The sequence below is a fragment of the Myodes glareolus genome, chromosome 8 (assembly GCF_982192425.1).
Source record: "Myodes glareolus chromosome 8, mMyoGla1.1, whole genome shotgun sequence".
NCBI classification, from domain to species: domain Eukaryota; kingdom Metazoa; phylum Chordata; class Mammalia; order Rodentia; family Cricetidae; genus Myodes; species Myodes glareolus.
The window spans coordinates 3043940-3054437 of record NC_142033.1 but is presented as its reverse complement, the minus strand read 5'-3'; the positions used below and the strand labels follow the sequence as shown (position 1 = coordinate 3054437).

At 51.6% G+C, this 10498-nt stretch overlaps 1 protein-coding gene across 1 annotated transcript; it reads right to left on the bottom strand.

Annotated features, from left to right (window-relative positions):
• Positions 1 to 4115: 4115 nt before the first annotated feature.
• On the bottom strand, positions 4116 to 9777 carry Barhl2 (BarH like homeobox 2). Its single transcript, XM_048447009.3, has 3 exons — positions 8830 to 9777; positions 6925 to 7150; positions 4116 to 5167 (listed from the first exon to the last, which is right to left on the bottom strand). Exons 1-3 carry the CDS (start codon positions 9443 to 9445, stop codon positions 4855 to 4857), a joined length of 1155 nt encoding a protein of 384 aa, XP_048302966.3. The 5' UTR covers positions 9446 to 9777; the 3' UTR covers positions 4116 to 4854.
• Positions 9778 to 10498: the final 721 nt, after the last annotated feature.

Here is a 10498-nt window from a genome sequence, read left to right as displayed (position 1 = left end):
AGGTAGCGGGCTGGTTAAGAGTTGCTCTGTCGTAGAGCGCTACTTACCCCCAGATCTTCGGGGTTTTGAGTCACTTTATTGATCTGAAGATTGTGTTCTTTGGAATGTGACCCTGTTTGGGCTTAGGGTTAATCAGGAAACGCTGCCGGGGAGGGCGCTTTGTAATCACCTCGGGACCTCCCCCGCGAGCCGCACACTCCCTCCACCCCACCCTCCGCGGTAGCCTGAGTTCAGCTGAGTCTGCTTCTGAGTCCTCTGCGGGACCTGGGAGCTGTCTGTGGTGCTAGGAGGGAGACGCTGGGAGACCGCCATGAAGAGTCACAGACAAGAAGAGGAGGAAACAGAATGGCGGCGACCCAGCAAAGCTCAAAATGACAGAGGCCTTCACGTTTCAGCTAGAAGGAAGCGAGGCAAAGGGCTCCTCTGAGCTTTCCCATCTCCCCAAGATTATGGGAGTGATTTTCCTATGCAAAAGGCCAGTGACACCTCCCTTGCCCCACCCACTCACTATCACCTAGCCCACACACTTACTTTCATCCAGTGGGGAGCATGTTGTTTTAGAGGAGACATGGAGAGGTTCTGGACACTGGGCACCAACTCACAAAAAAAGAAAAAGAAAAGAAAGGAAGAAAGGAAGAGAAAAGAAAACTCACAAAAAAAGAAAAAGAAAGAAAGGAAGGAGGGAAGGGAGAGAGGGAGGGAAGGAGGGAGAGAGAGAGAGAGAGAGAGAGAGAGAGAGAGAGAGAGAGAGAGAGAGAAGACACAGGTAGTAAAGAGGACTGGATTTCCCTTAAGAAAGTAGGACAGGACAAAGACTAAGCGGGAGAATGGAGATGCCTGAAGAAGTTGGTCCGGAGTCCACCAGGTCAGCCCTAGAGAAGGCCCCACTGGCCCATAGACCCACATCTCTCTGTGGTCAGCAGCCAGGACACAGGGCAGGCCTGCTTTCCCTCAACAATGATTCAATGCTGCAGAGGAAAAGCCGGTTGACCTGCTGTTGGCCAGCCTCGGAGCTGTGAGAAGTCAGGACTTGTTTTCCAAACATGTTGACTTCAAGCCCTGCCTGACTTTTTCAAAAACCAAGCAGAGCCCTTCCAGTGTATTCGTGGTAACCTCGAGGTTTAGCAAGTACTAAAGTTTCCTTAGCCCTGGGAAGGGCTTTTCCCAATATTTTTGGAAAGTTAAAAATATAACAAAACAAACTGCTCCCAAGCTGCTTTGTTTAAGGGGTAGGAGTTGCCTAGGCAGGAGGCAGATTGTGGGTGTGAGGAGGGGGTAGACTTTGTTTAAGGAAAAGTTGTTTTTGCAGCAACAGGGGAAATTGGCTAATTTGCCTCTGTGTGGGCTTTCCTGGGGGGGGGGGGATAAATTGATACAGGGAGGTAAATCTATTTTGCTGGGGCTGGAGCCAAGCGGCAAGTGTTACTTTGCAATTTATTGAAAATGGCTTAGTTGGGCTGCAAGAACTGGCTGCTGGCCAGAAACTTTCACTTCTTCTCCAACAAGTAGGTTTCCGATCTGTAGATCTGTGCTACATTTGCTCCAGCTGGTCTCAAGGGCAGCAAACCTTGGGGATGTGGACCTCTGTGGGGTTTTGAGCCGCCCTCTGATACAAGTTCATTTTCTTGTGTGCTTATGGGAAGCAAAGAATGCCACCAGGAGTTTTTGTTTGTCTAGACTTCCCTGAATCAGTCCAGAGAGCAGCCGTCTTTGGCCCTTCAGACAGCAAGAGGGCAAGTGGGAAAGCCCAGGGTGCAGCTCCCAGTGGCTAAGTTCCCTGGGAAGAAGACACATTAGCTTCCTCCTTGTTTCTCACCCATTAGCCATCACCCCACCCCACACTGGGAAAAAAGGGGACCCCTTGTAAAGGAATGAGCCAGTTTCTACACTTGACTTTTAAGCAGTAGCTTGGGGACAGGTCTCCTCTGCAGCAATACTGAAGGAGAGGAAAGGACTCGTGTACCCAGCTTTCTCCCTGGGTCCATTCCTCTTGCAGCACTACAATCTAATGCTGAAACCAAAGCCAATGCAGGGAAGAAGGAGGGACACTTTCAAGGCAGTGCTCTAACGAAATGCGAGAAAGCATGGTTCTGAAGAAAGGTGAACTTGTAGGGATTTTGATGTATGCAAAACAATTCCTGACAGCAGTAGACAGGGCTGTCCTGCACTGACCACCCACAGAGTCCAAGTTCAGACTGACACTGGCAACCAACGTGTGCCAACGGGTGCCAAAGCCTTTTCTAGGTGTATAGGTTTGTTCGCGCGTTCCCCTGCCTGTCTTGAATAATCTTTTATGTGAATTCTTTTCACACGTGAAACCTGCGCTTTCCTAGGTCCCTTTCTTCGGCCCTGAACACACCAACCCAGGTCCAGCATGAACAGAAGCTATTCAGCATCCTCACGCCTTAGAATTTGTAGGCCTAGGCAAATCCTCCTAAACTATTGAAGATTGATTTTTTAAAAAACCAGCCAAAGCTAAGACGGAACAGGAGAGTCTGCTGAGTGCCCAGGCATTGGGCCTTTCTGATAGAGTGATGTCCTCTTTCCCGCCAAGCCCCAGCTCAGCAGGCAAAAAATTAGAAGGGCCAGACTCTTGTTAGAATCATAAAAAGACCGAGACCATTTTGATTCAATTGACGAGCTGGAGGGAGATCTGCAAGCCTCCCCCTAATTAGCCCCGATCTGATCAAGGTGCCTGGGGCAACTTCCTCCCTGCTCTCACCTCTTGCCTTCCTTCCTCCTTCCCACCCCTCTTCAGTTTACATCCCACATCACTACATTTTTTTTTAAGACATTTTTTAAAAAAAAAAAAAAAAGCAAAGCTTAAAACATCAGGCAAAGCCAGCTGGTCTGAATGTGAACTAGCTGGTCTCTGGTCTCTTTGTCAGAGCCCAGGGACAGAACCGAGGCTAGAGGAGTGGGGGTGCTGATAGAGCCAGTTCTCCCCGCTGCTGAGAAAGTGAGGAAGTGACCTGACACCAAACAGGAACCTGAACAGCTAGATAGCTGTGTCTAGTCAGCCCCTCTTCCTAGTTTTCCTTGGTGAAATCCTTAATGCTGGGCTTGGTAAAGAGTCAGCCCTGGCCTCCTGCAGTCTAAAATCAAGGTCTGGCCCCGGTGCTGTCACATACACACACACACACAGAGAGAGAGAGAGAGAGAGAGAGAGAGAGAGAGAGAGAGAGAGAGAGAGAGAGAGACATAGAGATACAGAGAGAGAGACACACACAGAGATACAGAGATACACACACACACACACACACACACACACACACACACACACACACTGAGAAATCCCAAAAGGGCCTCCTCTACACGCTGGGCAAGGTCTTTCATTTTGGGCGCCAGCCCTTCCAGAAGCACAGATAACAAGACTTGGCAAGCTTGTCTCAACTAGAGTTTGACGCTGTATTCCCGCTCCGCAGAAACAAGCACAGTGAACTCATTAGGGCGAGCGACTAGGTGAGGGACTGAGGGGCGGGAAGGTCGCCATTGGGGACTAAAAAGGCAAGGATCAAAGCGGCGACAAGGGTTTGCTAGCGGGGCACTCGGTGTCCCCCGGGGCGTCCTAATTGCTCGGCCTGCAGCCTCTCGCTAGCAGGCTGTCCGGCTGTGTGAGTGCCCAGCCGCGGGCGGCTGAACAGCTGCAAGGCCGGCCTGGTGTTCGCCTGCCGCCGGGCTCCTGCTGGCTTCGCTGGCCAGTGCTCGGGACTCTCACAACCCTTGGAAGAGCGCTAGAAGGGGAGGGGCAGACAGAAGAATTACCACACACCGCAAACCCTTCGCGTCCAGGCGGGAACAGCAGGGAAAGTCGGTTGCCTATTTTGCTAGTACTAACAGTCCACAAACAAGTATTTATTCTTTAAACCATCCGCATTAAAAAAAAAAACAAAAAACAAAAACAACAACAAAAAACAAACAAACAAAAAACCAGGCGCTACACGTAGTCTCTGCATCTCAGAAAAGGCAGGCATTCGAAAAGGAGAGTCTGTCTACTACATGTCAGCCCAAAGTCGACAGATTTTGTGGAGGGATGCTTTTCTGCGCCCAAGTCCCGCGGTTCATCATCGGTGCGTGCTATTTTAAGTAAAATCAGCTCCCTGGGATTTCATCGCTTGTTAAAAAAAGATAAACTTTATTTTTGTAATTTTCAATCACAGAAAAATCTATACTTTTGTCTAAGCATTTATTTTACTGAATCAAAAAGACATGAAAAGAAAAATCATGTTTTTTACTGACGTATATAAGTGACTCTGTTTTGGACAACATATAATAAATATGATATATCACTTATCACTCAGTCTTTCAAATGTACATTTTTTTCATATTATGTAGCATGCCACTTTTCCAAAAGAAAAAAAAATCTCATGAGAAATCAGTGCAAAGTTCTCCATCACCCTCCTCTGCTCTGAGGCAGACTGGATGTCCAGGAAATCACCTTCTGCCTGGGGATGAACTTCAGGCTGTGTCCGGCAACGATTCTTTCTGCTAGAGAGTCCCTCTCCGTGCCCTTCTCTCGTCCTTTCTTAGCCCTCCCCCCTCCCTCCCTTTCGCGGGTCCCTAAAGTCATTCTGTTAAAAAAAAGAAGTCGAGGGTTTGTTTTTGTGGATGTTTTTCACTTACTGGTCGCCTTTCAGTGGGGCCAGTCACACAGTTGGGGAGCTTTGCATCCCTGCCTCTGAGGGGGCAGATGGAGAGCCGAGAGCTGGCTGGTCCTTGGGGACCCCAGCCCACCGGTGAGCTCCCCCTTTGACTCCTCAGCCTCTATTCCTGTTGGCCTGGTGCGGGGAGAGGCGGGGCAGCTGTCCGGGGCGGAATGGGAATCTGGAGGGCTTCGGCACTGTCCCTCCTTCCTCACCGGGGATGCGGGGTGCCTGGGATGGGGTTGGACAAAGGGTTGAGGGCCGGCTGTCCCCCAGGCCCCAGGCCGTGGATGAGTACGCGGGGCACCAGCGGCCGCTGCAGCTGCGGGTGGGGTGCCGGAGGAGTCCGGTACATGCTGCTGTACATGGCCGCGGCCGCCGCCGCCGCCGTGGTGCTGTCCATGCTGCCCAGCAGGCTTGGGTGGTAGAAATAAGGCGATGGGAACATCCTCTGCAGAGCGGAGTAGTTTCCAGCCTCGGCCAGCAGCTCCAGGCCCACTGCGGTCTGTCGCTTCCACTTGGTTCTGAAAGAAAGCGGGTGAGAGAGAGGGCGGGCGGCGGGGCCGCCGAGGACGGTCCCGGCCCGAGCCCGCCGCTCCCCGCCCTCTCTTGCCCTCCCTGCTCCTGGATGGCTGGGGAACTCAAGATGCACACCTTCTTCCCCAGCCTCCCCCACTCACTCTCAGGATGGCCCCAAATCAAAATCGGTTCTTCAAACCGCGACTTCCACCTGGAGACACTCGCCAGTGGAATCATACAAGCTTCCTTCCCTGGCCCTCTGCTATACTGTCCGCCCCACGGTTAAACTAGGTCTTGCAACTTTCCTGGAGGCCAAATGAGAGCCATCTTTCCACCAGCTGTCTTCCTTTGCCTCCCCCCCCCCCACACACACACCATTCTCCTACGCTGCGCCCTAACCGGCGATCTAAAATGCTGGCTCTCGGCCCATCCCCCATCCCATTGCACCCGAGGAAACCAAAACCAGAAACAAAGGGCGCCTGAGACTCGGGGTTTGTACTCTCCAAGGCTGTGGAGACAACTCTTCCTTCAGCCTTACCAAGCTTCACAAGCCTAGCGCAGAAGGGTGACTAGGTTTAAAAATGGAATTTGTTTGAGAGCGAGATCTCCCAAGGGAACAGTACCCCTGGCCATTCTTAGGTGGGAGGAAAAGGATCTCAAGACCTTTCCTCCTCAAAGAGAAATTAGTACTTAAACCCTGTTATCCATTTGTTTGGGTCTCCTCCCTCCCCCAGTGCACCAAACTAGGAAGAGAGGACATCTACTCAAATGCCCTAGAAAGGAAGGAAAGCCTGGTGGGGCATCCATACCCAGCAGCTCCTGCCAAATTAATAAACATGTCGCCGGTTTTAAATTGGCTACAAATGACACTAATGTTTTCCGACAGAATTAGGGTGGCTGAAACCGTATGTAATGAGACAGAAAATTATGGTAAGATGACAACTGATTGGGCATTTCCAACCCCACTTATGAACGATTAGAACACAAACGACAGAGGGGGCAGAAAATTGAGATGAGGGAGCTGAGTGCCAGGTGTTGAAACAGGACATAGCCTGAACTCCTATTGCCCAAGTTTGTCCTTGGCCACCACGGTGAGGCCGTCACTTTCTTGGCGTCTGTTATTTATTTATTTATTTATTTATTTATTTATTTATTTATTTATTTTAGAGAATCCGTGGTATGGGATAAGATCCATCTCCTTTCCCCTACCCTTACAGGACTGCAGAAGAAGGGGACTGTGCTGGGAGGGGACACTCACATCCCTCCCCTCCCCCCCCCCCACTCCAGACTGGATGCTCAACAAGCTGCCTGATTCTCCAGTCTGTGGCCTCCAGTCCAACACTAACCCAGATGGGCGTCCCTAATCTTCCATGCTATGTCAACCAAGGTTTGGACCTTGGCTTTCCCAACTGCCTCACATTTAAGCCAAGGCTGGTGGGATAGCTCTGCGGGGACTTCCATAGCTAGGTCGTGTTGCCCGCTGCAGACATTTGGAGCCAGTCTGTGGCAGGTCTAAGTGTACCCTGGGTTCACAGGCTCATCCTGTCAGCTACACAGATGTTTCAATTTGCGAAGGTGCGGCTTGGTTGATCTGAGGACAAAATGGGGGAAATTCTGGTAGCTCAAGTTTCACAAGGGAAAGAACCACTTTTTAAGACATTTAGGTCTCTCTCATTTGGAGGTGTGGCTAAGCCCTGCCTGAAAGCACCCTCTGCAGTCCCTGTGGTCTCCAGAGGGCAGGAGGGCTGACAACTGTCCTCACCTGCGGTTCTGATACCAAGTCTTGACTTGAGTATCGGTGAGGTTGAGTGCCGCTGCCAAGTCCATGCGGTCCTGGACACTGAGGTACTTCTGCCTCTCGAAGCTCCGCTCCAGCTGATTGAGTTGGTGGTCCGAGAAAGCTGTCCTGGCTTTTCGAGGTTTCTTGGCTCTCACAGGGGGACTCTCTCGGCTACTTGTAATCTCCCGGTCTCCTTCTTCCTTTGTTCCTAGGGTAGAAACAGTGAAACAAACTCTGTTAGTCAGCCTGAACCGGGTGGGAGGAGAGGACTGTCCACCTGGCACACATTCCCACACCAGGTGCCAATCTGGGGGCGATACTCAGCACACACACATTCCCACACCAGGTTACACTCAGCACACACACACACACACACACACACACCCCTCACTGGACCTTAGTGTGGAGGCCTGTGAGAGTTCTAATGGTATCTGATCCCCTGCTAACTATTTTTCTTTGATTTGAGAGGAAACAATGTGGTCTCTCTTTATTGTTTTCAAAGGGACATTCTTTATTTGGTACTCCCAAAAGTCTTTCTACTTTGTTTTTATGACATCCAAACATCCTGATACTTTTAATTTTTTTCCCCTGCTCACTGGAAGTTAGAAGCCTTTGTTTCTCCTTTTTCAGATGCATTTGAAAAAGGTTCTACTCAAGCTTCCTTCAGCTTCCTATGTACTGGATCTTTTTCAAGCTTCAGAGACAATGTGTCACCCAGACACTGAGCTGAGCTCTAAAAACAAAACAAAACAAACAAAAAACAAAAAACACTTGAGTCCATCCAGGTGACAGCGCAGAAATTTCCGGATTCTATTTGTCAACTTTGGTTTTTTGCTGAAATGCCGGGAAATCGATATGTCAATCCCTCTCTGTTTGTACCGGTTTGTGGAGCACTCCTTGATCTTCCCGGCAGGAAGAACAATAATCTCTCTAATTGACCCACTGGGGAGGTTGGTGCACGAAAAATCGCCAGACCAGACTGTACATCTGTTTGGGGGCACTCTTATGCTAATGCTATAAACAGTAAAAGGAAGAACCCATATCCTACCTTCCTGACAGCAATCTTGACCAGAGAATCAAACATTAATAATTAATAATAATAATTAATAATAATAGCAACAACTTATCAGTAAAGGGAAACAAAAACCTCCGTGGTGTGTTAAAACTCTTGCAATGCAAAGACCAGAACAGTTACTTATGAAAATGCCCAGGAAGAAAATAGTATTAAAGGATAATTTCCATGTCGTCTTAATTTTACAAGAACAAATTCAAGCCCATAAAATTTAATTTTCATAAATATTTCGTTATTGTAAAGGGCCAGCGTTGATTAGGCTGCAGACATTTTGTTGGGGGTATTGACAAAAAGGGTGTTTTTTTTTTAAAATGGACTATATTTTTTCCTGTATTAATCACCAGCTGGTAAAAATTAAATTGCTACCGTAATAACGTTGGAAATTTGTCCAACATTAAATCAGACAATTCCTGTGATTATTTGGAAAATATTTGCATTCAAGAATAAATGTCGAGTTCTGATTACAGAGGGGACAACCCCAGCTAGCTATAAGCTTCTCTCCACCCCTTCCAATCCCATTCGCAAGGTCTCAGCTAAAACAAACCACACACACACAAAAAAACAATCTCAAGTCGGTCCCCGTTTTCAAAGAAAAGCATCTTCCATCCCATCTTTCCCAGCGGCTACCCTCCTCATTTACAATTAAGTAAAACAAAGAACGGAGTTGCTGTTGGTGAAGGTTGTAGGGGAGAAATATGAGCCACTGAGTTTGGGGTGCATTTGCTGAATCGCGCGCCTAGGCCTCTCTCCATCTCCCACTCCTTTGGGTGTCGCTCAATTGCCTCGATCACCCGGGCAGCCCCGGAGCAACTCACCGTGGCATTTGATGTCGCTCTGGGAATCCTCCCTCTTGTCCAGCTTCGTTTTGCTGTCCTCCTGCTCCAGCTTTGGTCTGAAGCTCTCGTGCGCTGCGTTGCTCTCCTGCTTCGGCGTGTGATGAGGAGAGACGCTGGTGCTGTAGGGCGCACAAGCCGCCAGAGGTTTGCTGTCCCCCAAGATGTCCTTAATTAGAAAAGAAGAGGTGGAAGTCCTGGGGGCCGAGGCGGCTGAGCCCAGCTGTTGGGCTGCCGACGGTGGCTGCGGCGGCGGTTGCTGTTGGGGCGAAGGCTGCAAACTTTGCGCGGGGCCCGCGGCTGGCGGCGGTGGCGGCTGTTGGCCACGGTGGAGGTGATGGTGATGCTGGGGCCCGTCTGTCACAAGATGCGGCTCCGGGGGCTCCAAGGTGACCGAGATCGGAGAAGAGGGCGCCGTTCCCACGGTATCAATCTCCGAACAGGGTGACGGGGTGGCCTGGCTCCTGAAATCCGTGGTCCTAGCTTCACTGAGAGGGCGGAAATCTCCGTTCATCATGCCGGGGCTGCCGGAACCGGCACCGGACAAAATCGTGTCTATTCCAAAACTCGACCCGCTGGCCCCTTCCATTGCTGTCATTTCTACATGAGGTCCACGCCACTCCACGGATCAGCAACCGCCGGGACCAAGCAAGGAAAACTATCGGTCATAAAACAAAACAGACTCAAAAAAAAAAAAAAAAAAAAAAACCGTTGACACTGCTTAAAAATAACAAAAAGTGGGGCGGGAAAGAAGGATAACGGGGACGTGGCAATTGTTGGACACTTTCTACTCAACTTCTTCCCATAAGCAAAAAGTAAAAGGAAAGAAAGATGAGAGACAGAAAACCAAAAATGCCCCAAGCAGGAAGATGCGCTCTGCTGGACCACCGCGCACGTGGGCGGCGGCGGCGAGCCGTACCCAGGCTAAAGTGCTGGCGACCGGAGCGACTCCACCGCCGCCACCGCCACCGCCGCCGCCTGGGTCTGCCCACTGCCCGATCCCGGGCGGCGGCGGCGGCGGCCAAGACAGGTGCAGCGACCTCAAAGCCCTAGCGATCCCCGAGGTGACCACCGCGTGCGACCCGGCCGCTCCGGAGCCGAGTTTCTGAACTTTTTTGCAAAGTTGCGGAGCGGCCGCGGCCGCAGGCGCCCCGGGAGGAGGAGAAGGAGCGAAGGAGCAGGCGCGGGCGCAGGAGACCGCGGACAGGCGGCGCCCGGCGACTCCCGCCGCTGCCCCGCGCGTTGGCTTGTCATCCGCCGGCTCGCGGGCGGCGCCGACCCCCTCCCGTGACGTCACGGCCCCCCGCCGCCGCTCCCCGCCCGCGCCCCCGCCGCCCGGGCCCCGCGCCCCATTGGCCGCTCCGGCACCAGCAAGCGACGCCGACGTGCCAGGAGCCAATGGGCGCACGCCTGGCCTGCCCGTCAGCAGCGCGCCTCGAACCCCGCTGCTCTTTTGAGAACCCCGGACCTCCGTGTGCCCGCAGCACTGAGCCCGACGCCTACTCCAGGGGGTCCAAGTGGTACCCACTGTAACGAGTGACCGGCGAAGGGAGATGGGGGGAAGAAAGAGGGGCGCAGGAGAAAGGGTACCCGAGGGCGGGGAGCGGGGACATGGTAACGATTAGTTAGATGCGCCCGTGTGAAGGCGGGG